General features: G+C 54.8%; 1 protein-coding gene across 1 annotated transcript; it reads right to left on the bottom strand.

Moving 5' to 3' along the window:
• Positions 1 to 876: 876 nt before the first annotated feature.
• Positions 877 to 16,726, bottom strand: BPIFB3 (BPI fold containing family B member 3). Its single transcript, XM_032350961.1, has 15 exons — positions 16,609 to 16,726; positions 15,753 to 15,909; positions 14,196 to 14,300; positions 13,617 to 13,757; positions 12,298 to 12,361; positions 10,220 to 10,280; positions 9,401 to 9,492; positions 9,095 to 9,274; positions 7,499 to 7,552; positions 5,455 to 5,625; positions 4,564 to 4,631; positions 3,316 to 3,358; positions 2,514 to 2,577; positions 1,965 to 2,041; positions 877 to 1,173 (listed from the first exon to the last, which is right to left on the bottom strand). The coding sequence occupies exons 1-15, from the start codon at positions 16,718 to 16,720 to the stop codon at positions 1,144 to 1,146; spliced, it is 1,419 nt and encodes a 472-aa protein (XP_032206852.1). The 5' UTR covers positions 16,721 to 16,726; the 3' UTR covers positions 877 to 1,143.
• Positions 16,727 to 16,983: the final 257 nt, after the last annotated feature.

Consider the following 16,983-nt stretch of genomic DNA (forward strand, 5'->3'; position numbering starts at 1 on the left):
GTGGGGTGAGTGGATGGGATGAGGCAGGAGGGGGAAGGGAAGGAAGGAGGCAGGGAGATTAGCTGGACGGGTGGGTGGTCACAGGGTCATTCCTGTTAATGCAAAACCCTTCAACCTATTAATGCACAAATGCTGTCTTCCCAAATCCTGAGCCACCCCCCACCAAGACTTCATTGGCACGTCTTCCCTCAAGCCCACATGTAAGTACCAACTTGGGGCCATTCCCCAGAACCCGGGGGGCCAATCCTGAACAGTGGAGAGGAGCCCAGCACTGAGGCAGGACCCCCAGTTTCCCAATGCAGCTCTACTGTGGTGCGGTCTTGGGCCAGCCAGGACCTTCTCTGCGCCTCCCCATCCTCTCTATGAGCATTTGGTGTAGTTTGTTCTGAGGCCTGTCCTGCGGCAAGTCCACCACTGATGTGCAGCCCATAGGGATCCCTCCAGGGCAGAACCAGGTCTTCCTTCCTTCCAAGAATATTGGCTCCTTTTCTCCCTGAAAAACTCCTATTCACCCTTCTGCTCACAGATCGCTTCTGAGAAGGGTCCCCAAGTCAGAGAGGCAGAGACAGACAGACAGATACAGAATCAGAGACTCAGAGTGGAAGATCCAGGTACTTAGAAAACTAGAGATGGAAGGGGAGCAGGGGTCAGGCAAGGGGCGCATGAAGAGCCCGAGGCAGAGGTGAAGGAAGGCAGGACAAGACACAGAGGCTTCCCAGGCCAACGAGGTAAATTTGGGAGGCAAAGCTACAAGGGCTAGGCCCCAAGTCCCTCACCCTCCAGGGGCCCCGGCCTGGAGCTGGCAAGGAGGGTTCCACAAAGAGGCCGAGGCAGCCCCTCTCCATGCCAAGGAATAACGAGCCAGGAGGTGCCAAGAGAAAGAGAAACGGTTTATTGAAAGCTCAAAGCTCTCCACTGAGGCCAGAGTGCTCTTCAAAGCAGTGTCCTGTGGCCAGCCCTGCAGTCCCCACCCCAGACTGGGGGCAGAGCAGTGGGGCCAGAGCACCTGGGTGGTCCTGGGTGGATAAGGGACACTAACCCTGTCACCGACACAGGCTAGAGACCAGGAGGGAAACTGAGGCCAAGTGGGCAGGTACATGGACTCTGGAAGTCAACGGGGAGGGCAGGTGGCCATTCTCAGCTTCAGGAGGCCACAGTCAGCACAACGGCATTCTGCAAGGAGCAAGGTTTTCAGTTAGCCCATCTGCCATGCCCTCTGCCCCCGGGGTCTCCATGTTGACCCTCCTCCTCCCCCACACACCAGCCCCAAGTCCTGCCCTGGGGTTAGCACTGAACCTGGAACCCAGCAAGCACTCATTAACTAAATGAACAAGCAAGTGAGTGGATGGTGAATGAATGACATCTAGTGTGGGAGAGGTCACTGACTTCGGGACTTAAGTCAAGAGACACAAGTTCAAGTGCCATTTCTCCTGCTAATTTACTGAGTGGCCTTGGGCCAGAAATTTGACCTCCTTCATTCCCGATCCTCATCTGAGAAATGGATCCACAATTCCCTGCTCTGTTCACCTCCCAGAGCTCCAAGACTCAGAGTGGTGCTGGATTGAAAAGGATAGTGAGGCCATGTTGATATTCGGCAAGAAAAAGTGTCATGATCTATTAGCCATGCCTGTCAATGCCCACCACAGGCAGAGGATAAAGGAGAGACGGGACATAGATTTGTTCCCCCTGGGCCAGGGGAGCTGGGACTCTGCGAGTGAGTCTGAGATCCCATTCTATAGGGCAGAGGCGTGTCTGCATTCAACAGAAGAGGACTCTGTGATTGACTGACAATGCCTGCCGTGGGCAAGTGAGGAAGGAGTTGTAGCACCCATCCTATGTTTGACATTCCCAGGCGAAGTAACTTGTAATGCCCTGAGCAACTTAGAGAACGGTGCAGGGACAGACCAGACGGTGAGGCAGGGCATTCCCCTCAGCTCAAAGCCATACCTGCGTGAGAAGCTTACCTCGATGATCTCCAAGGCTGCATTGGCAAAATTGACATTGAGAACCTTGGGCAGGGGAATTCCAACACCCAGGTCCACTGTGAGGAGGAAATGGTTGAAAACAAAAATATGTGGGGGACTGGGACCAGTTTCCTTGAGCCAGCCATTTCTGTTCTTGGGGACTTAGTTGTCCTGATGGGCAGACTCCTACTCATCCTACTAAACCCAAACAAAAATGCTCCTATTCTGAATTGTCATCAGTGGCTGCCTTCAGGTTCTATCAGTCCCTTGCACACTCTGAGTCATCTGTATTTTAATCATTTGTTTATATGACTATTTCCCTCTGGACTGCGAGCTTAAGTCAACATTGGTCAGACAGATTTCAGGGCCCAGGGTCTGGCGTGACGGAGGTGCTCATCAATGCAGTTTGAATGGAAACATCAGTGCCTCAGTTTCTACACCTTAGAAAAAGGGATCAACCCCTCCAGCCTCAGTGTCTCTATCAGAACAATGAGCAATCTGATTTTAGGCATTCCATGTTTCCAAGAAGAGAGCAAAGCCCACCCATACCGTTGAGCTTCGGCACATAGGCCACCCGGACCACATCACTGAGCCATTCTTCTAATCGGGTAGCCTGCAACAGAGAACAGGGAAGCCTGGGAGGTGTGGCTTCGCCAGGAGCAGCACCTCCGTTCCTGGGCAGGGAATCCAGAAGTTCAGATGCTGAGCCTTCTCCAAGCCTGAGGACACATTCCTGGTGGGCACAGGGCCCACTGGGGTGGCTGTCCATCAACAACCCCAAATGGGACTCTGATTTAGAACAGTTTTATGCAGGCCCCATGAGTTTGAAGAGCTGTCTACCTAGAGGAAGGGTCTGTGGGGCTGGGAGGGGGAATGCCTGAGAAAGTGCAGAAAACATGCCCAGCTCCAATAGAACTTTGAGTGGTCTGCTCTTAGATTCCTATCCATTTAGGGACCCTTAGAATGTTCTAGAACCTAAGACAGTTGTGGGACTCCAGAACTTTAGAACTCTGAGACACCAGGGATCTGTGGGCCTCTGAAATGTTAGAACTTTCCAAGTTCAGGAACATAATTACTTGTGTGAAATTCCAGAATTTTGAGCCCTTGTGAGATTCTGGATTTTTACAACTTTGTGAGGTTCCAAGACTTTTGAAGATCACAAGATTCCCTTTCCTAAGACGATGACACACACATGCATACTTGGTCTGATGTTTGTCCACTTTGGCTTGCCGGGGCAGAGCCCAGACTGGAGTCAGCTCAGGCATATGAGCCATGACTCATCCTGCCCCTCTCCACCCCCCACTTGAAGACCCTCACCATTGGGAAGCTGCTCCCCCTCCCAGGAACTTACATCAAAGGCGTGGGAGAAGGAGGAGGCCAGCTTGGCACTGAGCCTGGTGGAAAGAAGAGAGCCACTGAGGGGCCACAGCACCCACTGCCCCACTCTGCCCACCCCACTCCCAGCCTGCCCCACCCCTAGCTCTCCAGCATCAGGAGACAGGGTTACAGCCCCAGTTCTGCCTCTGTTCAGCCTTGACTCAGGGACTCAGTTTTCCCACCTGTAAAATGGACCTGAACATATCTAACCTTCTGAGGGATCATGACCGCCACCTCTAACTCTGTGGTCCTGTTGTCTTGATCTCCCTCCCAGCTGTTCGACCCTGAGCAAGTGGCTGAACCTCCCAAAGGAGTGGCCCTCCCACAGACTAAGCACTAGACACAGGGTTCCCTGCATCCAGCAGGTGCACACTAAGCAACGCACTGACAGATCCCAGTTGGTCCAAATACAGGTGCAGCGCCAGAGCCTGGAAACACACCTCTATTTCCTGAAGGGCTGATGTTATGAACTACCCCCAGGGAGGAGAAGCAAACCCAGGCAGGGAGACAAGGTTAGAGTTAGGGTGATAATGGAACCTTGCAGGGGGGCCTGCAGAGAACACAAATGTGGTGGGGTCAGGTGAGCTCTGGGTGCCTACAGTTCAGGACAGGCAGATCCCAGAGACCCCTAGGAAAGCTCCCCACATCTAGGGGAGGGACAGGCAGGTCCCCAGGCCTCAGGCCATGGTAACAGCACTGGGCCTGGACAGTGGAGGCCCAGACCGCAGCCTGGCTTCTGGAGAAAGACTGCTGTGTGAGCCCGGGCTTTGCTGGCTGTAAAGTGCCATGCATGTGTCAGGAAGGACTGTCACCAACATCACCATCTCGGTTTTTATCTTGGGGCCTAGTTACCATGGGCAGTGGAGAGATTAGAGAAGTAACTAGTTCACGGGAAAAACAAAGCATTTTGCAGTTATCTCTGTGACTAGTCTCTGGGGTTGGTAACTCAGATACTGGGGCTCCATGACCTGGAGGCCAGTTTATCTCCCAGGCCAGGTTTGGAGCAGATGTGAAGGAAGAGGACTGCTATGGATCCTGCTTCCCTGAGCCCCGGTTGTCCCATCTGTAAAATGGGCTAATACCGACCCCTCCCTGGCAGGTCCTGCAGGTTAAGAACACTGGTAGAACACCGGCGGCTTAACTGATGCTCCACGAATGGATGGTGGTTCTAGTTGGCCCCTAATTCTTGTTCCTAAAGACAAGGCCCAGGACCCCATGTTACCGTTCCAGGGACAGTGAAAGGTGCAGCTTGGTAGCCGAGGGAGCCAGCTGGGCATTTAAAGTCAAAACCTGCATGGAAAAAGCAAGCGGAGTTCAACCATGAATGTGGCAGGAGGAGCTTGAGGACAGGTCCGCTTTGGCCAACAGGTGAATTTCCAACATCCGTTCCCTCCATGAATCCCTACTGTGGCCCTACTGTGTGCTAGCGTCCCTGTTGGGCTATGAGGAAGTGACTTGAAGGTTCTGGTGTCCAGGACGCAGAGCACTGAGGGTACCTGGTGTTACACAAGAGTAAGCTCTGAGGCTCCAGGAGCTTGGAGAGACCCAGACTCCAGCCTACAGGGGGGCAAGGAAAGGCACCCCCTGTTGAGGTGACACCAGAGCTGAATCTTGAAAGAGGAAGAGTTAGCCAAGGGCAGGGGGAGAGGGCACTGCAGGTGGTGGGCCCTGCCCAACAAAGGCGGGGAGGTGGGACCCGCGAGCCCTGAGTCACTGAGGCAGAGGATGGCGGGAGGGCACTGAATGCTGGGCAAAGCTGCTTGGTCCTGGGGGCCCAGGATGGAGGGTGAGCAGGGAAGGCCCTGCCTCTCCCAGCTGTGCATTTGGGGAAACCAGCAGAGGTGGAGGGCCAGGAGGAAGTGAGAGGGTCCCCCGAGAGCTATCTGAGCACAGAAAGTCTGAGGAGTTGGGGAGTCATTCCTGGGATCTGGGGAAGACAGAGCACACAGGACCAGACAGATGCATGATGGAGCGGGTACCCAGGCCTTGGCTCAGATGACGGCCATGGAGACGGGGACTTCCTGGGCTGCGTCATGCTGGCCCTCCTCCCCGAAATCAGGGTCCTGGACGGTGTAGAACCCCAGTGCCAGGCTCCTATCCCTGGGCCACTCACCGCATTCAGCTCGAAGAGGGCTTCAGGGGTCCCTTTCGGGTGGTAGGAGAGCACATGGATGTTAGCTGGGATAGAGATGATGGCCTTGCCCTTCTGGAGCGTGACCGAGGGCGCTTCCTTCACCCGCATGGACAGCAGGAGCTGCTGGTCCGGGGGCAACTTTCCCAGGGCCTGGGGAGAGGCAGGGGCAGGGCAGGGGGCATGAGGGCAGCTTCAGTGCCCCAATAATGCAACCAGTCAGTCAGCAAACACTCCCTGAGCACCCGATGGGCACTGGGCACCATGTTGGGGTCTAAGGTAACAGCCTGACCCAGATGGACCTGCCCATGCCCCACCCCAACCCCCCCCCTCCCGAGCCCGACATTCAAGTGGGGAGACATCAACCCATGGAACTGAATCAGCCTTCCGTCTCGAAGTCAAAATCCCCCGCCAGACCCACAGGCCCTGCGCGACCCGTCTTCGGCCCCCCTCTCCATCTCCCCTCCAACCACTGGCCCCTCATTCTGTCCAGCCTCACTGGCCCCTCTGCTGTCCCTCCTGCCTGCCAGCACACTCCTACCTCAGGGCCTTGGCCCTTGCTGTTCCCTCCTCCAGATACTCGCGTGCTGCCCTCCCTCTGCTCCTTCGGCCTACTGTTCAAACGTCACCTCCTTAGTTTAGGCCTTCGCAAAGCACCTCCTTAAAATCACTACTCCCACCTCTTCCTCGACCTTCACCGCCCCGTCCTCTTCTGCCTTCTGATGCTGCAAATAGTCTCCTTATTCATGTGTCCAGTGTCTGTCACCCCTACCAGGATGGCCGCTCCTGAAGCAGACAGACGTTGGTCTGCTTTTCCCCTTTGGCTCCTTCTGCACGCCCAGTGCCTAGCACAGGGCCTGGGACACAGCAGGTGCTCGGTGAGTGCTGCTGACTGACTGACTGAATCTCACAGTCAGGAAATTCCAAGCTTCCCAATCACAACATCATGGAAATGCTGGAAGCCAGGGAGTCACCAAGGCTTAAGACCACCTGAATGCTGGAGCCTGGTAACCCATCCAGCCCCGACTGCCAGAGTCACAGGGTCATAAAGACAGAATCGCCAGATTCCATTCTTATGTGTTCAGATTCTGAAGCCACAGAACCAGCCTCAGAGCTGGGGCCACAGGGCTCTGATCCCACAATTACAAATGCTTCTGCCTCCAAACAGGCCCAGCCTCCCCACACTGGAGGGACAAGGCCCAGCTTGCTGCAGGCACAGGTTCCCCCCACCCCATGCCACCCCTGGCTCCCCCAGGTCCCTCTCCATCTTCCGACTCCTGCTCTTGGGAGGTTCCTCTGCTTATCTAGCCCCATCCCCTCCTTTGCCTAAGACCTGTATGCGCTTTGGCCAAGGACTCCAAGAAGCAGCGGCCCCAACCATGCCCACTAAGGTGGATATAAATCACCACCTTTCAAGGACTCAGTTTGTTCTCTACACCCCTAAACTCAGCTGCCCCCTCCATCTTCCCCAGTAGAAACCCAGACCTTCTGGACCTCATTCCAACCTCTATCAGAATCTGCTATTATGTAAGGACCTTGTAGTAGTCATTTCAACTTTAGTATGAATTCAGATTCCCACAGCTGGAAAGTAGCTGGTCCAGCCCCAGCTGAACAGTCAGGAAAGCTGGGCCCAGGCCCTGCAGTCACGCACAGAGGGATGCCCACTAGTCAACTCTCCCTGAATCCTACTTCCCCTTCCCTCCTCAGGGCCAGCACCAGGAATCTTCTCCCTGTGAGTGGAGAAGACCGAGACCAAGATGAAGTTGGGCTGGCAGAAGGAGAGGAAGACTCTCCTGTCCTCTGCCTGACGGAGCGACAGGACAAATGCGCGGTTGACTTTTGGGCAGTTAAACAGATCTTTTCCTCCCTGAGCAAAGTCTGCTGTCAGGAAAGTTTAAGCGGCAGTCATTGAAATTTTAGTGTGAATTTGGACTCAATGAGAGCTGTGTTGAGAAAGATTCAGGAGTTCACTCAGGCTTATCGGGAAAGAGTGACAAGGATCAAAGCCCATGAGAGGGTCACTCACCTCAGGGACCAAAGCCGCCAGGTCTGTAGTTGTCAGTGGCACATTGCTGGGGACCTGGACCCAAGCCCAAATGGGGTGTGGGGTGAACAGACAGGACAGGAGTTCTTCAGCATACATGAAGGGTTCTGCCCACAGCCCACCCACCCCTGCCCATTATACAAACACACATCCCTACACACACTTGGGTTTTTTCTCTTGGCCAGTGATGAGTGTTTATCACTTGCCAGGCACACGCTAAGGGCTTTGTGTGCCTTTGCTCCTGTCAGCGTTACATTACACTGCGGGCAGGAAACCTGATGCTCTTGCCCAAGGTCACCCCTGGTAAGTTGTGCTGTGGGATCTGACCGGGGAAGCTGACTCCAGAGCTCTTACACTACTCTGCCAGAGCTTATGATCTGAAGGCCCAGGGATCTGAACCCAGACATTTCTGCCCTTTATCCAAATGGTATTTTCAAAAACTGAGAATTTCTTTCTAGCATTTACAAATCAAGAAATTTCATGTCAATTTGCCAGGCTCTGGCTAAGAATTTGGAAAGCCTGATCACACTGGGCCTGCACCCCATCCCCTTGTGGAAACTGAGTGGCAGCTGCCAGAGACATGCGGCACAAGGTCCCTAGCTCACTACAGCCCTATCAGACCTGTTTTCACCGATAATGGCCCAGCCACACAGCCCTGACATCTGAGGTCTTTGAACTACATGTCTACTTTTCAGAACATAACTGTTCACACAGGATAAACATACAAACACATTCTCTCCTGGTCAGAGGATTCCCAGACACTCACTCAACACACAGCTATCATGCATGGCCACTGAGGTCCCTTCCTCCTGCCCACACACACACGCGTGCACACACACACAAAGCTGCTCAGACACACACATTCTCACGCTCATAGTCTCTGCCTAGCCTTCCCAGTCTCTTCCCTCCAGCTAGAAGATACATGCCTCCCAGCTCAGGGCCCTATTCCCACCTCCCATAGGCCTTCATGTACTCTCTGGACCCCACCATCAGGAAGTGAATGATCAACCCTTGCCGCCTTGGGCCTGAACTGCAGGTAGAGGCCTCAGATGGCTCAGACTCACTGCCTTTGGAAAGGGTGAAACTAAGAAAAATGTCTCTGGATGAAGTTCCTGGGGGGCTCCCAGACATCTGTGAGGGTAGGAGAAGGGCCAGAATGGAAGCAGAGAAGTCTGAGAAGCTTTAGAACAGATGTCCAACCCTAGTTTTCTTCTCTCCAATGCAAATCTGCCCTTGAGAAAGCAATGGAAATGTCAACCATTCACACTTTAGTATAAAATTGGGCTTTGACTCCAGAAGGTCTCACATGGAATGGGGTCAAAAACTAGCTACATTTCATCTGCCAGTTTTGACCAGTTGAAAGTAACTTCCTGGAGGGCCATGTAGAGAAGGATTCAGAGGTCCCATTCAGACTTAGCCAAGTAGAGGGCCTTTATTGACTAGCAACAAGAGTAGGCCTCTCTTTGCTGTAAACTTGTCCAACCTTCTCTAGTTATAGAGAAGAGGGCTAGTCAAGGCTGGCTGGTGGTGATAGGACTAGCACTGTCTAGCCATGGTGGGGCAGGGTGCCGCACTTACCAGTTCCGGGGTGATGTCTATGTCAAGGGCACCATTGGTCTGCAGGAGCCCAAATACGGTGCTGAAGAGGTACAGAGGCACAACCACCTGGGATGTGTGGTCCTCCTTGGGGGGCACCTTAATGGGTTTGGGGGGCTTGGGGAAGTCAATGACGTCACCAGCTACGCTTTTCACAATAGGCTGTAGGGAAGGAGACACCATGGCTTGTCCACCTCTCTTGGACCCAGCATCCCCTACCCAGCCTCTGCCAGCAGCCCATACCCCACCCCACCCCCAGCTGTGGGCAGGGCCTGGGTAGGCACTCACGTTAATGTCCAACTCTATGTACTGGTTAGAGATAAGAGGCAGCGTGGCCAGAGTAAATTCCACGGATCCAAGAGCCCCAAGGGGCACCAGGCCTGCAGGGGGAGGGAAAAAGACCCCATGAGCCCAGCCCCCAATAATAACAAGCCCACCTTCTACATATTGAGTGCCTAGCATTCCACTAAGTGCTCAACTGGGCACTACAGTCATCCACATTTTATAGATAAGGGAACTGAGGCTCACACAGAGGAAGTCACCAGCCCCAAATCACACAAGCCACAGAATAGCAAAGCCAGGATTTCGGTTTTCCAGAGCTAATTGGCCAGCCATGTCTTGCCTCTCTCCATAACACCACATAGAGAGACAGGTGTGCCTCTAAGTTCTCTATCCTTATCCTGGGTATGTCTTTTTATATTTTTCAAAGGCACCTGTGTCTCCACAAGGCTCAAAGAGACTGGAGGCCACCATGGCTGTCGGGCTTTGGGTTCCTGACTTAAGCTCCGGGCCTCAGTCGTCTAGTCTGTCCAGGTAATAATAATATCTGCCTCGTGCTTTTGATAGCGCCAGACACGTGGCCAGTGCTGGACAAGTGGCCCTCAGCCCCTGGCAGGGGGAGACCTGCCTCCAGGCCCCGCAGAACCGGCCTCAACCCAGAACCCCACCATTACACCTCCTCCGTGTGCCGGCCTCATCAAGTCTGAGGAGGAAGTGAAAGCCCCAGAATTCTGCCCCTTCCTCTGTCCTTGGTACCCGCCCCTCCTTGGGCTAATGGGGTGGGGGAGGGAGAAGGGGCAGGGAGAGGTGGGATGGGCCCCAGCTTACTCAGCGCAGTCCCCAGGAGCTCATTCACCACGCCCAGCACACTGTCCACCATGGGGCACAGCTGTGTCCAGAGGAAACTGGTGTTACAGGAAGATAATGGCCCCAGCCCAGCATAGGGGACAGCTGCCTTTTCTCTAAATCATTTGCTCTGTGGTTCTGGGTTCCAAGGCAAGTCAGAATGTGCAGACGGACTGGCGGACACACAGGAGAGAGGCAGGGAAGGGGCTGGACCTTGGTTTTAGAGGGCAGAGCAGATGGCCTAAAGGGCCAGTTACAGGGGCCCCCTCCCAAAACCTCGAAGGATGCTGGAGGAACAGGGGAAGCACGTTTCAGAGGCCAGCTGGGGTGTGCCCTCCTCTGAGGAGACAAAGGTAGCTGCCCCGTCCAAGGTCTCAGGCTCCTCCTGCTCTCCAGGTGGGCTCTGGACAACCTAAAATTCAGACACCAAAGAGGGGAACCCCTCTCCCCCACCCAGAGAGTCAGGCCTGGGCCCATCTAATGTGCATGCTACACCACCGTGTGTGTGCTGATAGCGCCTGGGAGAGGAAGACAGACAGCAGGTCATTTGGCTCTCAGAACCCTGGGTCTGGGAGTCATAGAGTCTGAGTCCCCCAAAGCAGGAAGCCCAGAGGTGACCCAGTCCAGTCCCTTCACGCCACCGCTGGAGTGGAAGAAAGGCAAACTGCCCAAGGTCACAGCTGTTCTCAGACAAGAGAGGGCTGCCTTTTCTTTGACACTCAGGGAGCCCTAACTCCAGGACTTCTGGGGTCAGGCATGTCACAGAAATGAGAGGAGACCAGAGGGGCTCTGCTGGGCAGAAGGAACCCCTCCTTGGCCCCAGCGTATATAACCTGCAGGAAGGAGGGACGGCAGCTGGGCTGGCTGACTGCACCAGAGCCTGTTAGGAGAAACCTCCAATCTCAAAATGCTAGTAACCAACCCTCACTTTTAAAACTTCTTTGAGTTACACAAATCCTGCCTTGCACCCAGTTGTCCTAGGGACCCCAGCTAGGGGCTGAGATTAAAATGCACTCACTCGTTAAAGCCTCTGCTTTCAGCTCAGGCCATGATCCCAGGGTCCTGGGATCAAGCCCCACATCAGCTCTCTGCTTAATGGGGAGCCTGCTTCCTCCTCTTTCTCTGCCTGCCTCTCTACCTACTTGTAATCTCTGTCTGTCAAATAAATGCATAAAATCTTAAAAAAAAAAAATGCACCCACTCCACAGTGCTGAAATCCGCCTGAGATGGGCCTGGGCTGGGGTTGTTGCTGCTGGGACCTTCCCTTCTCCCCTGAGCTTCATTTCCAATTGGCTTCTTCAAGCCCGGGGCAGTTTTGCTAACCATGGGCTCCCACAGGTATTCTTCGCAAGGACTCACAAGAGAGGTTCTACCAGGACTGGGGGGCAGGAGACCTGGCTGCCCTTGGCTCTGTGACCCCAGCAAAGACTGTCCCCTCACTGGTCCCAGTGAAAGGCTGCTTTGGGCAGACCAGCTGTTCTCAGGGGTGCATCACGTCCCCTGGAGGACACCGGGTCAGCTGGGGCAGGCCATGCCTGGGCATTCTGGAGCAGCTTAATCACGACGTGTTTGACTTAGGTTGTATTAATTGATATATGTGTGCTTTTCAGGACATGTCTGCCAAGCCCAGGGCTCAGTTTTGTGTTTTGTTTTTTGTTTTTTGTTTTTTTCCAGGGCTCAGTTTTAACTCAGTTTTGAAACTGAGTGACTCAATTTCAATTCAAAGCTAGTCTTAAAGAAAAGTATAAAATCAATAATTATATAGGAGGCAAAGACAGAGCAGGGGGCAAGAAAGGGGCTTGGATTTGGGAATGGGGGTTAAGGTCATCTGGAGCTGTCAACTCGGGATCCGGAAGTCTTGGGATGGATGGTGTCAGGCCCCCGAGAGACTGGCTGGCGGCACCTGGGAGGCTCAGGGGCAGGCCAGGATGGGATTACTCAGTGGGCGTGCAAGGGAAGGACAGCCTAATCCTGCCTGGCGCCCAGATTTACTCAAAGTTGGGGAGGGAGAGGCGCAGTCAAGGGAAGGGACATGTCTGGCCCGGGGCCCACACACTCACCAGTCCCGGCAGCACCTTGAAGAGTATCTGTTCCACGACCCCGAAGAGAGGTGCGGGCAGCAGCCTGTGCCAGGAGAGAAGGGTGAGGGTGGGGCCACCATACAGGGACAGCTCCAACTGGGGTGACAGGGAGGAGTGGGCACTGGGGGCTCTGGCTATCTCTGTCTTCTCTCTGGCGGAAGGGGTGGGAATGACTCAGGCTCTGAAAACCTGGGTTTCAAGCTTGACTCCACCTTGCCGTGGAAACCAGGGGATGACTTCCATTTCCCTATCTGTAAAAGGCCCACCTTAAAAGAAATGTTGCTTGGGGCACCTGAGTGGCTCAGTGGGTTAAAGCCTCTGCCTTCGGCTGGGGTCATGATCCCGGGGTCCTGGGATCAGGCCCCGAATCAGGCTCTCCACTCAGCAGGGAGCCCGCTTCCTCCTCTCTCTCTCTGCCTGCCTCTATGCCTACTTGTGATCTCTCTCTATCAAATAAATAAATAAAATCTTAAAAAAAAATGTTGCTCGACGTGGATAGAACTAGAGGAGAGAACCTTCGTTCACCCTATTCCTGGGAGTGACCACAGAGCTGTCTGATTATCCCTCCCTGCTCAGAGCCACCCAGCAAAGATGGGCTGGGGGCATGGGGTTTGGCCTGAAATGTAGAAACCAATGTGGAGCCGCAAAGAGACAGAGGAGCGGCAGGTGCCCAGCCCTGGGGAAAAGGCCGGGGTCTGAGTCCAGAGACCGGCCCATCTTCATCCTTGCCACAATCTGTGTGTGACCTTCGGCAAGTTTCTTGCCCCTTTAGACCGCAGTTGTCCCACAGAAGTGATGGTTCAACACAAGTGTAGGGAAGGTCACTGTGTCCTGAGCAGTTCAGCAAAAACACGGATGTAAAGGTGCCAAGAGCCTTCTGGGTCATCAAATTTAGGTCCCCATTATACAGCTGGGGACACTGGAGCCCAGGCAGAGGAGGAGGTTCCTCTGGGGTCGCACAGAGAGTCAGGGGCAGAGCTGGGTCTCTGACGTGCTGAGATGGGGAACTGAGATGGCCAGGGTCTGCCCCTCTGGGAGAGGAGACTGCAGGATCTCAGGTCGGGGGGTGGCCGGGGCGGAGAAGGGGAGCGCCCAGGAGTGGGTGAGGTAGCTGGGGGCTGGGCCGAAGTCCCAGTCCGTGATGGGTCTCAGTCTGCGGGTCCCGGGTCTCGAGTCTACGCAGCAAGTTGAACAGGCAGGACCGACCGGAAGCTGGGTGACGTCAGGCCCCGCCCACCCGGCGGCTCCCAGGAAGCCCACCCTCGGGTTAGGGCGCTGGCCGGAGGGGGCGGACTCACCCGGAGAGCAGGCTGATGTGGCCCAGGAGCGTGCTGCAGCGCTTGAGGACGAGGATGGGCGTGCCCCGTGAGCTCACGCCCAGCGCCACCTTCGACGACACGTTCACCTCTGCCTCCAGCTGCAGGAGGCCCCCCAGGGGGCTGCGAGACCGAATGCTGGGGGCGTGGCCAGGCTTCCAGGCCCCACCCAACAGGGCCCGCCTCGGCCACGCCCCCGGGGGCTGAGGGAGCCCTGAGTTGTGGGGGGGTAGTCCTGCGAGTGGGCTAGCTGCCATGCCTTCCTGTCACCCACTGCGTCCCTGCCCCATTTTGCATGTTCCTGTATCCTCTTCCCACCCCGTCCAAGAGCTTTCCAGGGGGAGGGAGGGAGGGAGAGAGAGAAGTCGCTGGGGGGCAGTGGGATGGAGGTCCCTGGGGAGGGTAGTGGGTTGGGATCCAGGAAGGGACCAGTGTGGAGAGGAAGTACAGAGGGTGGAAGTACAGTGGTCAGTGAGCTGGGGGTGAGGGGCAGCAGAGTAGGGGTCCCCAGTGGAGCAGTGGGCTGGGGTGGGGAGCAGGAGGGTAGAGGGACACACTCACCCAGAGCCATGCAGGCCCACCTTGGTGTGCAGGCTCAGCTGCACCCCAAAACCAGGCAGCAGCTTCAGTGACACCTTGGGCAGTGTGATTTCCTCGATCTTCAGCCTGGGATGGGGGTCAAGGGGAGGGCCACTCACCTCCAAACGCCCGCACCCCCTAGTGTCAGTCCCTTAGTGCTTTGATCTTCTCAGACCAGTGGTGCCTAGAGCCTCTCTGGCCTATGTCCCACATCCTATCTGTAACCCATAAAGCCAACTGTGGGCCCAATTACTTTGTCCACTGGGCCTCAGTCTTTTCAGCTGTAAAGTGGGCCAATACTAGTAGCTGTCTCAAACGTTGCAAAGGCAAGTGAGATAAATGTGTGTGCTCAAGCTGGTACCATGTGTGTTCAGTAAATGTAATATCGCCCTCATTGGAGGCTCAGTGAATTAAAGTGTTCTTACCCCATCCCCATGGCCTCCGTCCTGGTTCAGTCTCTGACCTGGATCATTGTCTCCCTACTCGCACCCCTCAGACTCATGCATGTGCAACTCATCCGGGTTCTCAAACACAGCTCCCCACAGCTCATTGCTTTCTCTATCCTCTGGGCCTTTGCCCAGGCTGTTCCCTCAGTCTGGAACACTTTTCCATTGACTTTCCTTCCATTCTGCATCCACCTTCAGCCAGCTGACTCCTCCTGGCTATCCAGGCTGACCTTGCCCTGATCACCACTAACCACCCCCCTGGGGCAGGCAGGTAAGGCCTTTGATTTATACCCACACCCCCCACCACCAATCTGGCTGGATGAGCTTGAACAGGTACCTTGGCTGCTGAGGGCCTCAATCTCACCTGTTAAATGCTATTGATAACAGTCTTACCTCTAGATTCCATGGGATACTTAATTTACAACATTCAACACAGTGCTAGTTACACAGAAAACCTGGCTAGGTGGTAATTAAGTTATAAATATTAGCCATTATGTGATTTCATTCATTCATTCAAAAATACTTTTCAAACATCCATTATATATCAAGCACTATTAATGACACTGGGGATATGACAATAAACCAGCCAAACAGAAGCCCTACCCACCCTTAGGTTTATAACCTAGCAGGGGAGGCAAGAAACAAACCAGTAAAGCATATATAGGGTGGAGGAGGGATTCATCTTCTGGAGAACTTGAAAGCAGGCAAGGGAGAAAAAATGGGTTTTTCAGAGCAGGGCTTCTTGGAGTAGACACCCAAAGGATGTGAAGGAGGGAGCCAGGCAGATACCTGGATTAGTCCAGAGAGACTGAGCAACTTGCCTTAGCTCACACAGTGAGTAACTGAAGTCAGCCCCAAAACTAGAGCCCTCAGCCACAGGGATGTATTACTATTCCCATGTTTCCTGATAGGCAGTGAACTCATTATTTCCTGACTCAGGCCCTGGGACTCCCCTATCCAGGGCTTCCCACATTACCCCCACTGCCTGTCAACAAACTGAAGACCATCTCCTTTCTTTCCCTGAAGCAAAGAAAGGATTCCTATAGGGCTCATGGTAGGTGGAGAGTTGCGATGCCACAGGGTACGGACTCACCCAGAAATCTCTTCCACAACGCCAAAAACCCCTCCATAGCTCAACAGGCCGCCTCCTCCGAGCAGTCCCCCAGAGCCCAGGAGGCCCTGGTTCACAGATGTGACCGTCCCCAGGACGTTCTGCAGAATGGGCCCCCCAACCAGCGAGTTCTGGATGGCTGCAAGGAGGGTTGAGGGAGGAAGTTCCTTTTTCAGAAGGGGGAAGTATGGCCCAGAGAAGGACAGAGACTTGCCCAAAGTTGCACCACAAATCGGATTTGGGACCAAAAGTATGACTAGGGCTCCTTGACTCTGGGCCACTCTGTAGCACCAAAAGAAAGGGGAGAGCAAAGGAGGAAGCCCACAGCCACCAGAGCTTGACCAAGATGGAAGAGGTGACCTCTGCTCTTCCTGGGTACCCCTAGCCTGACTCTGTAGATTATAAGAAAGGCAGCACAGGGACCTCCTTGGGGAGGCTGGGGCAGACCGGGTCAATTCCCTGAAGCATTTCCTATTCACTGCTGCCATACACTACCGCTGAGACTGTGACCCTGGGCCGTTGGGCCACGGAGCTCCCATGCCTAGTTGAGTTCCCCCATCCTGGAAACATGGGGCAAAGACGCTGGCCCAGCCAGCCCCCTCCTCGTCACCTCCCCCAGCCCACCTGGCCCCATCCCTGAGGCAGACGCAGCTCCACAGGGCCGGAGACCGCCTCACCCAGCCCACCTCTCAGGAGAAGGTGAGCTGATCACCCACGGGAACCCACAAGCAAACCTTTAGTCCCCGAGCTTTCTGAGTAGATGAGAGTCGCTGCTCTTCCTTAAAGCAGCCACCCTAGCATATCAGTGCGACGTCCACACTATCCGCCTCAGGCTCACCTTTGCCAAGTTCATCCTTGTCAATCCGAGCGAGCGTGCCCACCTTCTCTAGCAGCCCCTGGCATGGAGTCGCCAGCCCCAAGAGGAGAAGCAAGGACCACATACCCAACATCTTGGATGGCACACCTAGCAGGGGCAGAACCGGGAACTGAGGCATCCCTTGTGCCCAAGTCTTTGCCTGGCCCCTGGGCCCCATCACCAGCGTGGGGGCCCCCCTGCCCACCCGGCCCAGCTCCGTCCAGCCTCACTCCCAGGAGAGTAGCGGCTAATGTGCCTGACTTAGAAGTCTTAGTCCTTTGAATCCCCGGTGAACGTTGACCTGCAGGTCTCTGAGGGAGAGTGACAGAAGGGCCTTCCTTTCCAAGACAGCAGGAT

This window comes from Mustela erminea, chromosome 7 (assembly GCF_009829155.1).
Source record: "Mustela erminea isolate mMusErm1 chromosome 7, mMusErm1.Pri, whole genome shotgun sequence".
Lineage (NCBI taxonomy): Eukaryota > Metazoa > Chordata > Mammalia > Carnivora > Mustelidae > Mustela > Mustela erminea.